A 22,320-nucleotide genomic window follows, 5' to 3' on the forward strand; every position below is an offset into this window, starting at 1 on the left:
GGCTTCCCCTCTTTCGTTGGTGATGAGAACTTAGAGATTAGACTCCTTATTCAGGTAGATATAAGGCAGACTGGGCTTTGCAGAGGTGTTAGGGGGCTCTGGCCTTAAGGGGAAATAGGAACATAGCTCCCTGTAAGCCATACTATGGAAAAAATGATGCTTTTGTTTTCTTCTTCATTTTAGACTAAAGTTGCACTTTAACCCTGTGGAATTTGCAGAGAGGCTAGGGGAGGATGGGAGAGAAGGATTTAAAAATGTGGCATTTAGAAACCAGGCAGTAGACTAATCCTGGCCCTGCCCTCCGAGAAGCTGCTCTTTCAGTTCTCTTAGGCTTGTCATTTACAAAGAGCTCCCTAGAATGTGTGCTATCCATCTGCTTTCGTGGCTGACAGGGCTGGAACTGAGCAGGCATAGGACAATGACAGCCACATCAGATAAAAGCATCTTGGAAAAATGCCAGAAGGTTGCAAGGGTCTAAGTTACAGACTCATTCACTCATTCCCTCCCTCCCTCATTCATTCATTTATATACTTAGCACCTACCTAGTAGGTGCCACATTTAGTTCTCAGCACTGGAGATTCAACAGTGGACAAAGCACAGATTTCATGCCCTTGGAGGATTTGGTTTGGGAAGATAGACAGTAAACGGGTACTATACACAATACAAAGTATAAATACTATGGAGAAATATAGTAAGGGAGCTCCAAGGGTAGGAGGGGGTTTATACATTTATACAGGCTAAGGAGGTTTTCTCTAATAAGCAGACACTTAAGCAGAGGCCAGGAGGAAGCTATGTGAATACTTGTCAGAAGAGGAGCCAAATAAAAAGAAGAGTAAGTGCAAAGGCTCTGAGGCATGCTTGAGAAAGAGCCTGCTGGTCCATATGACTGGAGTCAAATGAGGGATGAGGAGAGTTGAAGGAGTTGAGATCAATGCAATAGTGGGGGCCAGATCATGAAGGCTCTTGTGGGTTATTTGAAGAACCTTGGTTTTTAATATGAATGTTGGTGAATATTGAAAAGTTTTGAAGAGAGAAATGACATGCTATAACTGCTATGAAGATAGTCGGGTGTTTCCAGGGGGAGAAATGGATCAGAAGCCTATTGTAGAGATTTAGGTGAGAGAAGATGGTGGCTAGGACCAAGGTCCACTTATTCATTCATTTATCCTCCATTTCATTTTTTATTTAATGGATGTCTCTATAGCTCTGCCTACGTATGAGGCCCCTTAGCACTTTGCATTCATTCCTCTGTCTGCCCTGCCCCTATGATCTGTCCAGTTATCCTCGTTGCTTTCAACAAGTCTTTACTTGCTCTTTGTAGAGCATTGTGCCAGATGCTGGCTAATATGGGCTTTTTTTTTTTTTTGAGATGGAGTCTTTCTCTGTCACCCAGGCTGGAGTGCAATGGTGCAATCTAAGCTCACTGCAACCTCTGCCTCCCAGGTTCAAGCAATTCTCTTGCCTCAGCCTTCCTGGTAGCTGGGATGACAGGTTCATGCCATCACGGTGGGCTAAGTTTTGTATTTTTAGTAGAGACGCGATTTCACCATGTTGGCCAGGCTGGTCTTGAACTCCTGACCTCAGGTGATCCGCCCACCTCAGCCTCCCAAAGTGCTGGGATCATAGGTGTGAGCCACCGTGCCCAGCCAATATGGGCATATTCTTGCAGGACTTTGACTCTCTCAAGGAGACAAGATGCACCCATAGGAGATCACCAGTCAGCTACAAAACCAAGCAAGTCTCTCAGGCTCAGAATGAATGATGTCAACACTTCAGTGTTTTAGGAGCCCTGTGGGTTGGAGATCAGAGTAAGCATCTGGGAGGAAGCCACATTTAAGCTGAATCTTGACAGGTGGGGAGGGCAAGTCACTCCTGAAGGATAATGGAAAAGTTGCTCTGAAGCTTGAACATAAGGGACATGTTGGGGAATACTGGGTGGTAATGCTAAAAAGAGGAGGGGTGGGCTAGAAACAGGGTCTGGAGTGTAACGAGTACCAGGCTAAAGAGTTCACATCTGACTTGAGAGACTTTGGGGAGATACAGGTTTTCAAGAAGATGTTACAATGAGAGCTGTGTTTTGAGAAGCTGAAACTAAAATCAGATGGAGGAAGAATAGGCTGGGGACTCGGAGAGCAAGAAGACAATGGCCTTGGGTGAATCTGCTTGGCCTTCTGGTCAGCAGGAACACTGAGGCTAGAAGGACTTCTGGGGTTGCTCCTGGATACAACGGTGTGGGGCTTTATGGCTAATACAAACCGCAGGATATGGGAGTGGCAGTCCCTGGGACAAACCCTCCATGTCTCCTATACCTTGAAGCCACCTTTGAGCAAAGAACGCAGAGCAGTCTGGGTTCTAGGAAGAGCAAGCCGGAGAAAAAATTCAGGTCTGGGCTATGGCCATGAATGACTTTTTTAGAAGCCTCTGCAGTTATTGGATTGTAGGAACATTAGATTCAGAGCAGGAGCTCATCTAATTCAGCCCTCTACTCTTATAGATGGGAAACTGGAGGCCCAGAAAAGGGGCATACATTGTCTAAGGCACTATAGAGCACTTGTTTCAAAAGGTCAAGCATGTCATTGAACTCATGATGGAGGAATTTCTGTTTTATTTAATTATTCATTTACATATCTTTTTCAATGGAAAAGAAAATTCTAAGAAGAAAATTGTTTTCTTCATCTCCTCTGTCATTTAGCTGGGGCTTGATACAGAGCAGATGCTCTGCCTGACCCCCAGGACCACACTGTCTTCTCCTCTTGACTCAGACCAAAGCAGGGTGTTAGCCTGGCCTCAGAGCTGGCCAGATGTGGAATCAGAAAGAGCAGCCTGTGGATGGAGAGAGAGACTGACTCTGGACCCTTTATGCATTCGTGAAGCTTGGCCTGTGGTCAGTTTCTCTCTCAATTATGTGTACAGCCCTTGTTGACATCTCACTGGTGGCCATGATCATGGCTGCTGCCACAAAGGGGCCTGATGAGAGAGAGGGGAAGGAGGTTTGTCTGTGGTGAGGGGATGTCTTGTGCCTGAGGCCACTGCAAGAAGAGAAAGCCCCTTCCCAGCTGGAGAGAGAGCAACCCACAGGGAGACTAACAGCCTCAGGTGGGCATCTAGGATACATATTTGGGCCCTAAGGCCAGTGATTGGTCTGGCCTGGGGCCAGGGCCTACAGGGACTTCACCAAACTCACCTATTTGTTGTCCTACTGTCCTAAGGAACTTAAAGCTACTTCTTTAAGAACAACCTCTCTGAAATCTGCAAAAGTCTATGGCTTAACATCAACAAGATTTCAAAGTGAAGTGTCTTTTGATGTACCTCCATTCCTGCATTTAGGATCCTATTGGGGAGGGCTGAAGCTGGAGATATCTTGAAAAGTCAGAGGGATTTGGACCATAGATCCTGCCAACCCAGGCACCAAGGTTTGCATCAGTGCTGGATGGTAACTGGTTCTTAAGCTCTTAGTCAGAACCATGTCCTGTTTGTCTTGTGCTGTACAGTAGGCAGAGGGTTTCCACATGAAGGAGGGTGAGTTATATTTGTGAGCAAGCTAATTTGTAGGCACAGGAAAATAAGTACTTCCTCACCCTGTTCCATGTTCCTCAGAGAATATCCTGGGGAAGGCAGTGGTGTTTTCTTCAGTTGTGGGGTCATTATGCCCTTTGGGGTAGCAATCATGGATCAAGCAAGGTGGATGGAACTTGGATGGGTGAAACTCTAGAAGGAGGCTAGAAAGAACTTGAATTCTATTCTGGGTTCTACCACAAATTTGCTGGACAAGACATTTACTCTCTCTGGGCCTCCATTTGTTTTTGTGCAAAGTATAGGGTAAAAAAAAAAAACCAATTTCTGAGAGCCTGTTTTGTATAACATTCCAGATTTCTTGTTTACATTATGCCAATAGGAAATGATTATTCAAAAGTCAAATGTAGTTCTACTTGATCCTGTCTTCCTTGATCCTATCCCAACCAAGGGCTGATTTTTCATTTTGCCTGAATAATACCTTTCACTCCTTTTGGTCTCTTAAGAGATTTATTTATTTTTTTCCACAGACAATATTGCCTCACAAAATCTCCCCTATTTTCCTGGAATCATATGGGCATACGAAGCAGTGCCATAATGTCATATCCATTATTATATCTTAATTTTTATCTTAATAAATATGCAAGGTAATGAAATATATATTATTATCCCCAGTTTACATAGGAGAAAAGAGGCTTAGAGAAGTTAAGTAACTTGACTAAAGTTATGTAGTTAGTTACTGGCAGAGCTGGGGCTAGGCTGAAGGTTTCTTGGCTGCTAGTCTGTGTTTGGTTGTGTCACTTTTTGGACTTGGGAAGGGGCATCATAAGGACTGCATGGGATAAGGTTTGTGGGATTCACCAGGTGACAGAATTATCAGGATGACAGCACCTGCCACGACATACCTGTACCACGTAAGGTTGAAATGTTCTTAGCCTTGGGCAGCCCCCACCCATCTGGACCCGGAGGTGAGGGGCTAGGCTGGCCCCTGTGCCAGGTGTTGCAAAGATCATGGCTACAGAAAGCCCTTTTTGGCAGCTTTTACTAACGATTCAGCCTTGCTGTCTGCTGTGTTAGCAGGGTGGTGGGTATCTGGTCAGTGCCTCTTAGTTAACCTTCCCTTCCTCATTTTTAGAAGCTTTTTCATCTGCTTGGTCCTAGAGCTAGGCTGGCTTTTTCTGGCTGCAGAAAGGGGCTTTTAAAGTACCCCTCTTAGTTTATTTTTCTCTGGACCAATCCAGCCAGATATTTACTTGGGGCAAGAGGGAGCCTCAAGGGTAGAAGTATGTGAGTAAGAAAGAGCTCTCCCCTCACATACCAGTCAAGAACGACTGAACATCACTTGCGTCCCCAGCCCCATTCACTTTCTATCTATTCACTTTCTAATTGTAATTTGGTCTCTCTCTCTGTGTGTGTGTGTGTGTGTGTGTGTGTGTGAGAGAGAGAGAGAGAGAGAGAGAGAGAGATTGAGAGAGACAGAGAGAGAGAGAACTCTGAATAGGTTGCACTCCATCTTCCCCTCCTCACTCATTAATCAAGTTTCCATATTTACTTGGGTCTATTTAGGGGCTTGCCATTCTGTTCTCTATGTTTATTCCAATTCCAGGGTCAATATTCCACTGTATTTATTAGTTTTTAAAAAGTCTTATTAACTGGCAGGAAAAATCTCTCCAAATTTTTTTTTCAGAAATATCTGGGCTACACATTTCAGATTCAGCTGGTCAAGTTCTAGAAAAAAAATCCTATAGGGAGTTGGTTGGAATTGAACTGAATCTTTAGAGCAGTTTATGGTGAATTAACATTTCCCCATCATATATATGATATTTCATATGCATGAACTATCTAGTAATTTATCTTGGCCTTCCTTAATATCATTGAATAATATTTTACAATGTTCTCAAGGAGGGACTTGCACATGTTAAGGTTCATTTCTATGGCCCTTACATATTTTTGTTGCTTTGTTAATGACCTGTCTTCTAAATTTTACCCTGTTTGTGCTGATGTCTAGAACTACACTTGACTTTTGAATATTTATTTCTGACGCTCTAAGACCTTATATAAATTAAAATAATATTTTTGTAGAAACTCTTGAATTTTCTACATAGACAATGAGGATTAATTGCTAGTTCATATTTATCATAAGAATCAGGGAAGGGTACTGTGTCTGCAAAGACACAGAGCCGTGGACTCTTGGCTTGCCAAGTGGACTGGAGGTCTGTGTCTGGTGGACCCAGGCCTGTGTTGGGGTGGCTGGATGAACACAGCAGAGGCCAGCTTCAGAGTCCTTACTCTCTTGGCTGTGTGTAGATGTGCACAGGCAGATGTGGCTCCCTGTGGAAAACCATATCAGCTGCAAATAATGACAGTTTTGTTTCTTCCCATTCTAATACATTTTCTTTCTTTCTACACTAGCTAAGATCTCTAGCACAGTAATAAGTAGAAATTGTTAAGAGCTGGGCATCTTTATTTTGTTTCTGATCTCATAGGAAATGCTTTCATTCAACATGTCATCAAGTATATTTTTGTGGTATATATTTTTTCTTGGTAGATGCCCTATAATCAGTTTAAGGATATCTCTTCTATTTCTAGTTTGCTAAAATATTTTATGAATAGCTGCTGAATTGTATCAAATTATTCTTCTTCATCTATTGAGATGTCATTAAATTTTTCCTTCTTTATGTGATGAGTTTCATTGATGTATTTTCTAATGTTAAAATAACCATGTATTTTTAGGCTAGATCCAACTTGGCCATGATATACAATCTTTTTCATATCTAGCTGGATTTTCCTTGCTAATATTTGTTTAGTATATTTTCATTTATGGTTCTGAGATTGGCCCATATATTTCCTTTCTTGTGTTCTTGTGCAGTTTCAGTATCAAAGTTATTTCTGCCTTATACGATCAACTGAAGTATGTTTTCTCTTTTCCTATTTTGTGGAAGAGTTTGGTTATTTTTCCTTTGAATGATATAAACTCATGCATCTCTGGGCTTGGTGTTTTCCTTATGGGAAGATTTTAAACTACTGATGAATTCTTTCAGTGGTTATGGATTTATTTTTCCTTGAATCAGTTTTGGTAAATTATATTTTTCTAGGAATACATCTAGCTTATTTATGTTTTCAATGATATTGCATAATATTCTCTTATCTCTGCTGTATCTGAAGAAATAAACCTCTTTTATTGCTAACATTATTTGTTTTCTCTTTTATCTGATTTTTTCCCAATCTTGCCAGAAGTTTCTCTATTTTATTTATGAAAAGATAAATAAAATAGACAAACTTTAGTCATTTTGTTTGTGTTTATGTTTTGTTTTGTATTTTGATTTGTGTTTTATTTAATGTTTGTTCCTCTCTTAATTATTTTCCTTCTGATACTTTCTTTGGAATTACTTTCCTCTTCCTTTTAAAGTTTCTCGTGTTGGAGAGCATTATGTTGGAGAAATTAGAGATTCTTTGAATTTTCACATTTGTTTTCTAATTTAAATATTTAAGTCTAAGTCTGTAATTTTTGTTTTTCTATTTTATCTATATGCTACATGATTTTTATATGTATATTTTAATAATCATTCAGATTTATTTTCTAATTTCTGCTATAATTTTTTATTTGACTTATAGCTTGTGTGTTTAGAAATATCCAAATGTTTGGGGTATTTATGTTGGTGTAGAGATTACAACCCCAATGTTAATTTTTTGCAATTTGTTGAGGCTTGCTTTAAGGTCTAGAAAGTATTTGATTAAAAAAAAAAAGAATGATTCATGAGTGCTTGAGAAGAAAGTGTATCCTGGGTGTTCTGTTAATGAACATTAAATCTAACTTTAATGTGCCATTCAAATATCCTATATCCTTACTGTTAATTTTCCTGCTTGATCTATCAATTAATGACAGAATTGTGTTGAAATGTATGTGATTTAAGACTAGTTCATTTCTCCTTGAAGTTTTATCAATTTTACTTTGCACATCTTAAGACTATGCTATTAGGTATATCCTCATTATTATATTTTCTTAACAGGCTGAACTTTTAATTTTTAGGTAGTGAATCTCTTCATTGCCTTAAAGCTTGTTTTGTATTATATGAATACAGTAGCATTTGATTTCTTTAGATAAGTATTTTTATGGTATATCTTTTGTGGCCTTTAATTTTAAGCTATTTTATGTCTTTTTGTTTTAGGGATATTTCTTGTAGCTAGCACACAGCATGCACAACTTCCAGTTCTTTCCATGTAATGTACCCTTAATAATCTCTGCTTATAACTGGGTAGTTTAGCTAATTTCCCCTTAATGTGATTACTACTATACATTGATACTCCCCTCTACTCATTTATTTTTCTTCCTCTATAGAGTTGGAGCGAATTGTCTCTTTCTCTGTGTCTGATCTTTTAGTTAATTACTTTAGATATCATAGCATTAATAATAACCTAAAAAACCTAAACTTAATTTACATCTCTGTTTTTCTTCCCCCAGATAGAACCTTGGAGCACTTTAAACAATTTTAGTCATATTCTTCTGAATTATATACAATATTTTAGATTTAACTAATCTTAAAAATTCGGGATTATAATGTTTTTTTTTTTTTTTGGATACAGGGTCTTGCTCTGTTGCCCAAGCTGGCATACAGTGGTACTATCACAGCTTACTGCAGCCTCAACCTCCTGGGCTGAGATGATTCTCCCACCTCAGCCTTCCGAGTAGCTGAAAACACAGATAGGAGTCCCTGCACTCGGCTTATGTTTTAAATTTTTGCAGAGATTGGGGCTGCACAATGTTGCCCAGGCTTGTCTTGAACTCTTGGGCTTAAGTGATCCTCCTGCCTCAGCTTCCCTAAGTACTGGAATTAGAGGCATGAGTCACCATGCCTGGCCCTGTAATTGTTACTAAGTCAAAGTCTCTTTGGATTTACCCACAGTTTCAAACAAGTTTGCTCATCATTCTTTTTGTATCTCAAACCTTCCACATGACATTACATTCTTTCTGCCTGAAGAAAATCCTTCAGAATTTCCTTTAGTGTGAAATTTTTGATTGTCTGAGAATGCTTATATTTCATACTTATTCTTCAAAGATAATTTCTGTGGATATAGGATTTTGGGACAATTATTTTCTGACATAATATATTTTCCTGTTGTCTGCTGACTTTCATCGTTGTTAAGTGGTCATCTGTCAATCTAGTTTCCTTTTTCCTTTGATTGCTTTCAAAATCTTCTGTCTTTGGTGCTCATTAATCTTATGCATTGTTTAGGGTATGTATATATATGTTTTCTACTTATCCTGCAGGGGATTCATTAGGATTTCTTAATTTGAAAGTTGTTTTGTCTTTCAAAAAATCCAGGAAACTCTTCAGCCACTGATTCTTTAAATATCACTGTTTTCCCCATTCTCTCTCTTACCTTTCTTTGCAAACATGATGAACTACTTGTTAGATCCCATCACTCTGTGTTTCTTAGCTTTAGTTTTCTCATATTTTTTCTCTCTTCATTTCTCTGGACTGCATCTTGGTTCATTGCTTTTGTTCTATCTTTTGATATGCTAATCCATTTTTTTAATCTGTGATTAATCTATCCAATGAGATTTTCATTTTAATTACTGTATTTTGATGTAGAAAAGTTGTATTTGGTTCTTTCTCAAATTTTCTTGGCCATATTTTATAGCCTTTGTTCTTTGAAAATGTTTCCATTACTCTCTTTTATTTCTTGAAACTAAATTCTCTAATTGAGTCTCCCGTTTCCCCAACAGATAATGTAAATTCAGGCCACAAGCCTATGTGAGGCCCATATTGTGGTCATTAATTCTCAACTTTCATTGTTGACAATTTTGATTTAGAAGGCTTATTTCCAATTTACCCTTATACTGAGTTTCTGGTTTTCTGGACCTCTATGTGATTCCTCCCCTTGGGAAGTTCCTAGGTGTTATCACATGTCTCCTTTCGCTGTACACATAGGAAACAGAAGTCCAGAGAATACAACATTCAACAAATGTTCTCAGGGAAACAAAACAAAACAAAACAAAACAAAACAAAACAAAACAAAACAAAAACACAAAACCAAAAAATCCCTCCCTTCAACTCTTGCTTAGATTTCCTGGTTCTGCTTTTGCTTTACTTTTGGCCTCTCCAGATTTCTTACACATTTGCCAGCTCAATAATATATTTTAAAAACATTAAAAGGATCATTATTCATCCTTTAAAATTGTTATTATGAAGAAGTATTTAAAGCATCTGGGCTACCATATTGCTGGAGATAAAAATCTTATATGAGTTTTCTCTATAAGGAGAAGGATTGATTGTCCATTAAAAATCAGGTGCTAAAAATAGTGGCTTCTTATGCCTCTCTAAAAGAGAAGGTAGAGCCTTCACCCTCACCCAGCATGTTAGCTGTGTACCTTAGCAAATTGTTGAACCTCTCTGGGTCACCATTTCTACATTTTAAAATGGGGATAGTAGTAGTACTTATTATTTTGGATATTTGGAAGAATACCTGAAGTTATTTATGTAAGACACTTAGAAGAGTTCTTGGCACATAGTTAAGTGCCTAATACCATATTTCACTGGATTTAAGATGCTATATACTGTAAGATCCCTGTTACTTCATGAAAAAGAAAATATGGTTTCAATTAAACAATGACACAATGCCCAGATGCCACTGACTGAAATATATATCCCAATTTTGGTTGTTGAAATATGAAAAAAAGATACCTTAGAAGGACCTGACTGTAGTAAATTTTATCTGTTATTGTGAATGGATGAATATAAGCAAAAAAGGCAGTGGTTGAGAAACAATCTTAGTCTCAGAACTGATAGGACTTAATTGTTCGTAGATATTTATTCCATCCCACCCTGATCCCATTACTTCTGGACTCTGGCTGTATTATGCAAGAGTTAACTTCTGTGTCCAGATAGCTGATTGTCATTAGACAAACAAAATATCCCACCATCTTCTCCAAGACTGAGGAAGAAGGGAAAAGGACCCCATGTGTATTGAACAACTTCCATATGTGTAGCACATTCACAGGTGCCTTATATATAGCATTTACTTTAGTTTTCACAATTAGTCTTTTTAATTAAGACCAGTTGCTACAAATAACTCCACCCCCCCCATATTAGTGGTTTAAAATATTATGTTGATTTCTTGCTTACCCTACATACTGATGTGGATTAGGTGGCTCTACTCCAAGCTGTGATTCAAGTCTCAGCTTCTTCCTTTTTTTTTTGCTTTGCCATATTGTGGCTTTCAGGTTGCCTTGGCATCACTCAACACAGGTAGAAAGGGGAAGAGAGAGGGAGCATCAAAAAGGTACATCTTTCTATTGTAATATAATTTAAAATTCTTTAAGACCTTACTGCTTTCTTTATTCCTAGATAACATATTTGGAGGGAGAAATTAATGTAAGTTAGGGTGTTTGAAGAGACCTGCCAGATAAGGTTGGATTAGAGATGAGTCCTCAAGCATTGGAATTACTTGGAGATAGAAAAGAGAATTGAGAGATTTCAGTTAGGAAGTGCTGGGGTACCATGACCAATGCATAGGATTGTGGAAGTGCAAGATATTTTTGGAGCACCATAGAACACTCTTGGTGGAAAGATTAGCATTTATTGAGCTCCTACTCTGTGCTAGACACTGCAAAGCACTAGACCTAAACAAGTCTTGATAAAACAGTATTCTGCAAATGGGTTGTTTTTCATGTTTGATCCATTCTGAGCCCCAGATAAATGTGGATCATGTGGTCCATGTACCTTATACCCTGTTTCCCAACATAAAGGATTCTTTAACTGAGGATGTTATGACAATGACAACAGGATTTGTTGAGAATAATTGTGTCTTGCTCACACTCTAGAATATTCTGTTATATACAGTGGTTCTAGAATAGGTGATGGTTCTGTCTTTTGTCCCTTTGTGTTAATGAGCTAGTAAGAACTCTTCTTCCTTGTGGCCAAGCCAAGGTTCTGGTTCAGTCTGGATTCTCCTTTGAATGTTCCATAGTACATTGATCACATAGGATGTGAATGAGATATTAATTGTTTCTTCTGGGTCAATTTTACTCATCACAGAAAATGTCTTAGTGTTTTTGTTTGTGTTTATTCAAAACATGATTTCGTTCTTAGTCCATTCTGTGCTGCTATAACAGAGTGTATAACAGATTGGCAGAGGCTGGATAGTTTATAAGGAATAGAAATTTATTGGCTTACAGTTCAGGAGGCTGAGAAGTCCCATATCAAGATGTCCACAGGTTTGGTATCTAGTGAAGCCATTCTATTCTTCCATGATGATGGCTTGCATGCTGTACTCTCTGGGGGAAGGAAGACTGGATGCTTACATGGTAGAGGCAGAGGCCCAAGAAAGTGAATCCACTTCTGTAAGGCCTTCTTCTAATGGCATTCATTCATTCATGAGGCCTCGGCTCTCATGACTTACAGGCATACCTCGGAGCTTTTGCACATTCAGTCCCAGACCACTGCAATAAAGCCAATATTACAATAAAGAGAGCCACACAAATTATTAGGTTTCCCACTGCATATAAAAGTTATGTTTACACTATATTGTAGTATATTAAGTATGAAATAAAATGTCTGTGTCTAAAACAATGTACATATATAATTAAAAATACCTTATTGCTAAAATGCTAATGATCATCTGAAGCTTCAGCAAGTCATAATCTTTTTGCTGATGGAGAGTCTTGCCTTGATGTTGATGTCTGCTGACTAATCAGGATGGTGGTTGCTTAAGGTTGGGGGTTGCTGTGGCAATTTCTTAAAATAAGAAAACAGTAAAGTTTGCCACATCAATTGACTCTTCTTTTCATGAAGATAACATTTTAACCATAGTAAAACTTTTTGTAAAATTGGAGTTAATTCTTTCAAACCCTGTCACTGCTTTATTAACTAAGTTTACATTATGTTCTAAATATTGTCTCTTCACTAGAGTAGATTATATCTTAAGAAACTTCTTCCTTTGCTCATCCACAGCTGTTTAGTTTTGTCATGAGGTTGCAGCAATTTAGTCACATCTTCAGGCTCCACATCTAATTCTAGTTTTCTTGATATTTTTAACCACATCTGCAGTTACTTCCACCACTGAAGTTTTGAACCTCTCAAAGTCATCCATGATGATTGGAATCAACTTCTTCCAAATTCCTGTTAATGTTGATATTTTGACCTCCTCTCATGAATCATGAATGTTCTTAATGACATCTAGAATGGTAATTGCTTTCTAAAAGGGTTTCAATTTATTATGCCCAAATCCATTAGAGGAATCACTATCTATGGCAGTTACAGCCTTACAAAATGTATTTCTTAAATAATAAAACTTGAAAGTCAAAGTTACTTCTTGATTCATGGTCTGCAGAATGGATGTTAGCAGGTGTGAAACATTAATCTCTTTTCACATCTTCATCAAAGCTTTTGACAACCAGGTGTATCATCAATGAGCTATAATATTTTGAAAGGAATATTTTTATCTGAGTGGTAGGTCTCAACAGTGAGCTTAAAATACTCAGTAAACCATGCTATAAACAGATGTGCTGTCATCTAGGCTTTGATGTTACATTTACAGAGAATAGGCGGAATAGATTTTGCAGAATTTTTAAAGGCCCTAGGATTTTTGGAATGGTAAATGAGCATTGGCTTCAACTTAAAGTCACCAGGTGCATTAGTCCCTAACAAGAGAATCAGTCTGGAAATTTCGAAACCAGGCTTTGATTTCTCCTCTCTAGCTATGAAAGTCATAGATGGCATCTTCTTTAAATATAAGGCCGTTTTGTCTCCATTGGAAATCTGTTGAGTGTAGCCACCTTCATCAATAATTTTAGCTAGATCTTCTGGATAACTTGCTGGACTTCTTCATTAGCACTTGCTGCTTTACCTTGGACTTTGATGTTATGGAGAGGGCTTCTTTCCTTAAACCTCATGAACCAACCTCTGCTAGCTTCCAACTTTTCTCCTGTAGTTTCCTCACCTCTCTTTGTCTTAATAGAATGAAATAGAGTTAGGGCCTTGCTCAGATTAGGCTTTGGTTTAAGGGAATGTTGTGGCTGGTTTTCTATCCAGACAACTCGAACTTTCTCTATATCAGAATAGGCTGTCTTGCTTTTTTATCATTTGTGTGTTCAGTGGAGTAGCATTTTTAATTTTCTTTAAGAACTTTTCCTTTGCATTAACAATTTGCCTAACTGTTTGGTGCAAGAGGCCTAGCTTTTGACCTCTCTGGGCTTTTGACATGCTGTCCTCACTGAACTTACTCATTCCTAGCTTTTGATTTGAAGTGAAAGATGTGTGACTCTTCCTTTCACTTGAACATTTAAAGGGCATTGTAGGGTTAGTAACTGGCCAAATTTTAATATTGTTGTGTCTCAGAGAACAGGGAGCCCAGAGGAGAGGGAGAAAGACAGGGGAATGGCAGGTTGGTGAAGCAGTCAGAACACATATAAAACTTATTGGTTAAGTTTTCCATCTTATGGGGAGTGCAGTTTGTGACCCCCCCCAAAACAATTACAATAGTAACATCAAAGATCACTGACTACAGATCACCACAGCAGATATAATAGTAGTGAAAAATTGGAATTATTGTGAGAAATTACTAAGGTATGACAAAGATATGAAGTCAGCACATGCTATTGGAAAACTGGCACTGATAGATTTGCTTGATGCAGCTTTGTCCCAGACTTTCAATTCGTAAAAAAGAAAAGAAAAAAGCAGTGTCTGCAAAGCACAATCGAGTGAAGCACCCCAACTCCCAACACTGCCACACTGGGGATTATGTTTCAACCTATGAACTTTGGAGGGGGAGACACTGAACCATAGCAGTATCTATGTGCTGGGTTTCAAATCATATATCTTCTATAGGACGCTTTGCTTCTTTCCAACATATTTAATATATTTTGCTTTTTAATTCTCTCTAGTGGAAAGTAGCTCTTTGGATCTGAAGTCCGGATAGGAAATGGATCCTTCACTGGTCACAAAGATGTGTATCATAAAACTTCTTACGGAGTGCCATTAACTAGCCTGCTGGGTCAGAGTAGCTTCTGGTATTATTATTTCACTTTTTCTGAAATATCATACAGCCTACATCATCTTATGTGATTTTGACCACAGCCCTGAGAACAGGTTTTATTTCTATTTTACAGATATAGAAGCTGAAGGTCAGAGAGGCCTAGTAACGGGCAAAACTGAGTTTGGAATTCCAACCGTAAACTTTTGGATTTTTGAGACCTCACCAGGCTACCTTCCAGATGTTATTGACCAAATTGCAATTTGGAGGACTTGAGGAAGAAATAAAATCAGAGAAGATTAGATTATCATGGTTGTTGATGCAATGCTGTCATTTGCTCAAGGCTGTAGAATTCAGATAAAATCATATTTGTGAAACTATAAGAGATTGTACAATTCTCTCTCCTATTTCACTTTCCCAAGGGTATACAGACCCCTTCAACCTGGGTCCTCATCATGACTCAGAGAGGGAAATAGCTTGCCCAGTATGCCCTTTGAGTATGATTTATGAAATAGGATGTATCCAAATTTTCACCACGTTGGAGCAATTCAATTTTCTCTAATGGCCTTTATCTGAGAGTTATGTCTATTCGTGGCAGTCACAACCAGTAAGTCATTAGCTTAAAGTATGGTGATTGTTAATTTTAGCATCCTGGGCCCTGGGCCCAGTAGGAGAGGTCTCTCACTTTTGCAAATCAAAGCTAAGGAACATTTGAGCAGTTGGCAAACATTCATATCAGGAAGAGTTAGAAAGTAAGAAGGAATAATTTAAAAGTTAGAGTTAAAAGCAGTGGAATAGTGGAGCAGAGGAGGCAGCAAGATAGTTTTTTTCTGGCTGCCTCCCTACTTCTAGGCACTGTCCTCACCAGAAGAGAGGTAGAACCAATCTTTAGATCAACACCTACTGTGTGCTAGGCACTTCACATATGTGTGCTCACTAATGTGCCCAGCATTCTTATTTTATCCTTATGATAGATACCATTTTATAGACAAAAAAACCTAATGCTCAAGGTCACACAGCTAATAACTGATGGAGCTCATATTTGAACCTGGGCAGTTGATTCCTGAATCTGTATTCTTAACAAACAGAGCTATGGATGGGGGTGGCTCAAAGGCCCAACCAAGCCTCCCTTGGAGCTACATTTTGCCTAAGATCTTGAGATCTGGGCACCAGATTCTCACTTTTGACCATTAGAAAATTGTCAGCTCAGAGCCAGCTAGCTCCCAGAATGCCAGCAGCTGTGGCTTCCTGGTGTGGCTTAGGGTTGGAAGCTCCTCTGATGAGTAATTGGGCAGTCAGAGCCCCAGAGCCAGGAAGACCCCACCCTGAGACACAAGGTAAGGACAGCCATGGCTTTCCTGATTCCAGGAACCTGAGCTTTCCTCCAAGAGGGCCACATAAGCTTCTTCAGGGGAGGCTGCTTGGACATGCTGGAGGTATCTAGAGGGTATGTAGTCATATAAACCAGGCGCTGGCACACACTGGCTTCAGTGAAGACACCTTGACACTGGGCTCCTCTCTCTCTGACCCTGGGCACTAAGGGGCACTTCTGAGTTAACCTGCTGTCCCATTCCATGGCTGAGCTGAATCTGAAAAGGATTCATGAATTTCCCTGCCCATTCTCTATTTCCTTGTACTTGATAACCACAGCAAACTTCTCCATTTACAGATGGAGAACTAAGCCTCCATGAATGTCCTATGGTAAACCATTCTTAGGCCCTGGTGGGTCTCTTTGTTCCAACCAGCCAAAGCCTCATTTGGATTTCCCATGGTGGGAATGAGGAAGCCTGTGTGCATGTCCCAGGTTGTGACCTCAGGCAGTGTCTTTTTCTTTCTTTCTTCCTTTCTTCCCTTTCCCTTTCCCTACCCTTCCCTTCCCTTTTTCTTGAGGCAGGGTCTTGCTCAGGCAAGACAGTGGCATGATCATAGGTCACTGTAACCTTGAATTCCTGAGTTCAGACAGTCCCCCCACCTCAGCCTCTCCAGTAGCTGGGATGCAGGCATGTACAACCATGTCACATCTAATTTTTCTATTTTCTTTTTAAATAGAGATGGGGGTTTGCTATGTGGCCCAGGCTGGTCTCAAACTCCTGGCCTCAAGTGATCCTTTTGCTTCAGCCTCTCAAAGTGCTGGGATTGCAGGTGTGAGCCACTGCACCCAGCCTCTCTTCTTCTTCTGGACATGTTTCTCTATTGTCCATGTTAACCCATCTGGGCTTCTGGCTCCTCATCTGAAAAATGGAGATAACAATAGTAACCTACCTCATTGGGTTATTTTGAGGACTGAATATAAAGCATTTAGAACAGTACTTTATACATAGTAAGTACCCAGTACATGTTTCTCCCTGTTTGCCTCCTCTTCCTCCTCCTCCTCATTATTATTACAAGGGGGTAATCTCTAAGGACCCCCTACTAGTTCTCATGCTCTGAGAGTATGATGTGAGCTTCTCCAAGAAGGCTGCTTGGACATTGGCTGGGACATGTAGTCTTAGCTCTGTCAAGTTTATGGATATATTTGTGTAGATGAGGTTCCTATTGCCTTCAAAATGAGGCCTAAAAGGTAGATGTATCCAATTAATCAGGTAGAGGCTTGGGACCTTGTCTGTGCTTTGTTGAAACTTTATTGGCTCCAGAATTGAGGGGCAGAACAAAGGTCTGGGTGGGGCCCCCTCTACTTGATGCAAGTCATTCTGGGCTGTCCAACCAAGGTCTCAGGTCCTGGAGGGGATTCAGCCCAGCTCTGTGAGTCCTGAAGTCTGTTCTGCCTACTTCTTGGGCTCTGTTGCCCGACAGCTGTGAGGGGCTACTGGGGCTTCCTCCAGGGAGCTAGAGCCGTCTATATTTCATGAGGCTCAGTTCATTCAGCAGGGCTGGGTGGCAGCTTGCTTGGTTTCTTATGCCTCCCCTGGGAACCAGGGCTCTTAAAGTATCTGATTGCTGTAGGATGCCAGCCACTCCAGCTAGCAATATATCCAATGATTATTGCCATCCTTGCACAGGTCACATAGAGGCCCAGAGGGGGCTGGGGAGGGAGATGTGTTGTGATTACCTGCCAGAGATCTTTGTAGCCCTTCTTTCCACTCCTGGGTCCCTACCTCTCCACCCCTAGGGCTTTAGTGCTCTGACTGAAAGCTTACACCTGCCTCTTAAATTAACCCTTGTTCCTGATCTTATTTTCTGGAGTTTATCCATTCCACTGGTTACCATGAGGACTGAAATTTCACTCTGATAATTTCACTCCCCTGCTCAAACACGTTTGAAGACTCCCTATCACCCACAGGACAGAGACTAAATAATCAATTTCTTTCATGGTCCACACCGTAGAAGCACCGTCCCTACAGCCTCCTGAGAGAGATCTGGGTCCCCAAATACTTGCTACATTTTCTGGTCTCCTTGCCAAGGTTCACACTGCTCTTGGCTCTGAATGCCCTTGTCCCATCTTCACCTGGCAAAATCCCTCCCTGCATTTGAGGCCCAGTTCATATGTCACCTTCTCTAAGGTGAAGAAGTCTGCTGTATTTCCCTAGCTGAAAGTGACCACTCATTTTTCTGCATTCCCATACTACTGGGGATAAACTCCACCATTAGGCCTGAGTGCTCTAGCCTTCTTGAAACACTTGCAGCTCCGTAATCTCACCATGCTCAGGATTCTGTGTCAAATGCTCTTCCTTGTGCCCTGCACACTCTTCCTTTTAGCCTCTTTACCTTCCTCTGCTTTTTCCACATTCTTCTTTCAAGTTTCAGTGTTGAAGTGATGCCCTGAGAAACTTCCCATGACCCCTATTCACCACCTTCCATTCTGACCTCGTACTGCTTAACAGCTTGCTTGCCCCACTTGGGGGGAGGGTGACATTCCCTTGATTACCTGTCATTGCAGTTTTCACACAACATTGTGATTGTCCACTGATCCATCCGTCTGTCCCATGGGAGAACTTGATGAACACAGAGCTGGAGGGAGGCTGTCCAGCTGGGTACAACCAGACAGTGAGGACTGCAAGAACTCAGGAGGGACAGGTGGCTTTGTCTCAGTGGATGTTAGGATGCAGAGCCCTTTCAAGGCACAGTGTGTATGGTATGTAAAGGCTCCTCCTCCCCACCCCACAGTCATCTCACTGAATCCTCATCAGGGTACTGTGAAATAGTTACCATTGTCTCCAGTTTATCAGTGAGGAAGCTGAGGTTCCTTCCACAAGAATGCATCCACTCAGTGAGCAAGTGTCTATTGATTATTATGTACAAACTCTGTCAGGCACTGGCAGTATGGCAGTGAGCAGCACATTCCTCTAGTGCCTGCTCCCGACCTTCAGGGGAGAAAGACATTAAGCTCTTATAAAGCCCCTAACATTACAGCCCTTAATTATTTAATTACTATTGTGATAAAGTCTATGGAGGAGAAATACTGAGGGGACTAGGGAATCTTATAATAAAGGATGTGATCGAATCCGTGGTCAGGGAAGGCTGCCCTGATGAAGTGGCATTTGTTCTGAGCTCTGAATAATAGGAATAATTTGGTAAGAGGAGATAGAGGAAGGTGCTTGGCAAGGGGAGGGGTGGCTTGCTGTGGGGATGAACAACAGCCAGAGTGGCTGAAAGGCTGAGGGACAAGAAAGGCAGTTAGACAGGGACAAGATCCGTGTGAGACAAGCAGGCCCCAACAGGGTTTGGTCTTTGTCTAGTAGCAACAGAAAGCCATTGAAGGATTTTAAACAGAGGGTCGATGTGATTAGATTTGTTCTTGAGATCACCCTGGTGGTTGTGTGGAGAACAGTTTAGAGAGGGGCACATCTGGAAAGGGGCAAGTGATGAAAGGAAGGCCTTGCAGATGTCCAAGAGAGAGATGCCAATGCCTTTGACCAGGAAGATGGCTGTGAGATGAAAAAAACATGATGAAGGGAAGGGATGTATCCAGGATAAATCTCAGGCAAGACATCCAAATCTAGCCTCTGGGCTCTAAATCCTGTGCATTTTGCACAGACTGGGGAAGGCAGATTGAAGAAAAACCTACATTGTAGTCCCATGTTAAGGTGTAATCTGCATGCCAGATACAGGGGAACTTGATTCTTCTGCAGGTACCACAAGGTCTCAGAAAGAAATCTCTTCTCAAGCTCCTAGCCCTGTGTACCTGATTGGTGAATCCTAGGTCATGTGCTTCTCTGTTCTGTGTGCCTGATTGGTGAATCCTAGGTCATGTGCTTCTGTTCTGTGTGCCTGATTGGTGAATCCTAGGTCATGTGCTTCTGCTCTGTGTGCCTGATTGGTGAATCCTAGGTCATGTGCTTCTGTTCTGTGTGCCTGATTGGTGGATCTTAGGTCACATGCTGCTATTCTGCATGACTGATTGATGGCACCTAGGTCATGTACTTTGTTCTTGCAGCAAAGGATTCTGGGAAACAAGTGACTGGTTTTTTTTTTTTTTTTAAGTTTCTACATTGGGAGGCAGGTTTTTCCTTTACTAAGACTCATAAGTGAAGGCCTAGTTCTCAAATGTAGGAAGTGGGTTCATATCTTAGGGGTCAGAAAGAAAGGTAAATGTTTTATAGATAGGAAACAGATATGGAGACACTAGAAAAGTCTTTATTTCTTCCCCTGTAAAGAAAGCAGTGCTCTCTAAGGGCATTTTCAGCTCCAAATGCAGAGATTCACAATGATGGGCTGACAGAACAGCTCTGTTGCTTCCAGCCCTTTCACTTTCTGAAGACTTTGAGGAAAAACCATATCTGCCTGATGCTGTCCAACTCCTCTTTGACTCGATAGCAGTCTCTTTCTTGTTCCTAGAGCTGCTGCCAAAGCTTACTACTTTTCACAGTTCTTACTATCCCCTGTCCCTGTCCCTTCCATGTTGACAGCCCTAATGTTGATGGCCCTAATGAGACTGCAGATTAAGCAATCTCAGACATACCTTGAGCTGTACATGGATCGGCCCATTAGACAATGGCAGAAACCACCTTTGCTCCTGATTTTAATGGAATAATTTACTGTAAATAGTCTCCATTTCCTTCACAAACCCTGTGTGGTTAGCCAAAAGGAGGTGAGCAAAGGCTGCCTCTAATGGGATGTAGGCACAGAAATAAGCTGTCCAAATGGAGCTGTTGTCACAGCAGGCATTGAATTAAATCAGAGACACTCAAGACTTCAAGTCTTTCCTGTAAACTAGCCACTTCTGATGGGAGCTGTACAGCCCAGAGGCCTGAGGAAACAAGGCTGCAGGATCCATGGCGGGATTTTCAGTGAATTAGGAAAGACCCTGGGGGAAGCGATGGAGTGATTTTCTCTTCCTTGTTCATTCCTACATGTGTCCTTTTCACCTCTCTTACTGGAAAAAGCAGCAACTCTGCTCTGAGAGATATTTCTTAACTCTTCCTTCCAACAGGAAGGGTACTTCTTTGAGGCTGCTATGTACTAACCACAATATCAGGGACTTTTGCAAGTATCTCCCCATTGTATATCCCCCTTTCTTCCCTCCATATGGCTGCAGTGTTTGCTTTTGTTTACTGAGGGCTGTGTCACTGAGGGCTGGCACTAGGTGAAGCTGGAAGATTCACAGTCTGGAGAGTGAGAGCATTAGAAGGTACTGGTGAGAGGGAATAGTGCTGGGCCCCCTGGGGCTGGGTGTTGCCATTAGGGAATGGAGCCTGGTTGTCTGTTAGCAAAGGCTGAACACAGACTCTTATGTTCATCTGCTCCAGCACCTCCCATTCAATCATCAAACCTGGATTCTAGTCTTCTGCCACCTACTAACCTGTGCTTCTCACTGAATTTAAGATGTCTCATCTGTAACAGAAGATGATGATGGCATTAAATGAACATGCTCAGTAAATATTGGCTATAATTATTATTGTTATCGACACTTTATAAACAATGGCTGGGTTAAACTAGTATTTCCTGTCTTGGCTTCCAGATATTCTTCTTCATCCCTAGTGAAAATAAGCTGTGATTCCTCTGACAGCAAATCTGATTCACAACCCAGACTCTTGACCATGCAGGTCATTGGGTCAGAACTGTGCCCCATCTCACATTGAGCAAGATTTGACTTTAGACATTAAGAAACCTTATCCTTTTGGGGCAAAGAGGTAGCCAATAATGACATAGTCTGTGAATAGGGCAGTGATGCATATGCAATCAGATGTCCTTAAGGTGACTTCCCAGTCTTTGGGAATACACGAGATCATGTGAAGCAAGGCTTTATGAGCTGGCAGGCTCCCTCTGCATAACTGCTGGGAAGCTATGGGTAAAAAGAATGAATGAGAGCACCTCACTGGGATACTTTAAAAAATCAAGATATATTAGGCTTATTACAGTTCCCTCAGCTAAGAGCCCAGAGGCTCCTGAAGGAAAAGAAGTTGATTTTTTTTTGGCATGGCTTGTTCCTGCTGTGTTCTGGCTGGCTTCTTGTGCTCACCGCTTCTTTCTGAAGGGTTCATTGATTGGTGATCCAGACTGGCTATAGAATTTGTGGTCATAGAGCTGTGTTTCTGGAATCTGCCTCTTAGAATTCAGAACACTTCTTGCATTCAGGCCTCTCCTCATGGCAACTCTTTTTTCTCTGGGTCCCTCAGAAATGGCTTGAATGAGAGCCAGAGGTTCCTCTAGTACTTTATGGTATGGTATGTATGCTTCACCTCATCCTACAGAATTCTATTGGTTCAAACTTCTATGGGCGGTGGAATTTCCTTAGTGTCTCCCTGTCTCCTCTCCTACATTGGGCTTGAATCTCCATTTCAACATTTTTACTTTGCCTCTTTTATTATCAATGGTGAAGATATGGAAATAAAATAAAATCTACTTGCTTACTGCCATCTAATCACATCTTAGCTTTTATCCTGAGAATTTGGT

At 40.8% G+C, this 22,320-nt stretch overlaps 2 protein-coding genes across 4 annotated transcripts in view; both read left to right on the forward strand.

The window, feature by feature from the left end:
- Nucleotides 1-14,777, forward strand: part of CALCB (calcitonin related polypeptide beta) — a 183,891-nt gene extending 169,114 nt beyond the window's left edge. Inside the window, exon 5 of the mRNA XM_035265912.3 lies at nucleotides 14,624-14,777. The gene's annotated coding sequence lies outside the window, so the exon portion shown is untranslated. The remainder of the gene's footprint in view (nucleotides 1-14,623) is intronic.
- INSC (INSC spindle orientation adaptor protein) overlaps nucleotides 1-22,320 on the forward strand; it is a 140,139-nt gene that overhangs the window by 11,524 nt on the left and 106,295 nt on the right. Inside the window, exon 1 of one of the 3 annotated variants that reach the window (XM_035265908.3) lies at nucleotides 21,998-22,091. The exons of the other annotated variants lie outside the window; for them this stretch is intronic. Within the exon in view, the coding sequence (XP_035121799.1) occupies nucleotides 22,089-22,091 (3 nt within the window). The 5' untranslated portion in view covers nucleotides 21,998-22,088. Of the gene's footprint in view, nucleotides 1-21,997; nucleotides 22,092-22,320 lie in introns of those variants that run through there. 3 annotated transcript variants of the gene reach the window in all.

The sequence above is a fragment of the Callithrix jacchus genome, chromosome 10 (genome assembly GCF_049354715.1).
Source record: "Callithrix jacchus isolate 240 chromosome 10, calJac240_pri, whole genome shotgun sequence".
NCBI lineage: Eukaryota > Metazoa > Chordata > Mammalia > Primates > Cebidae > Callithrix > Callithrix jacchus.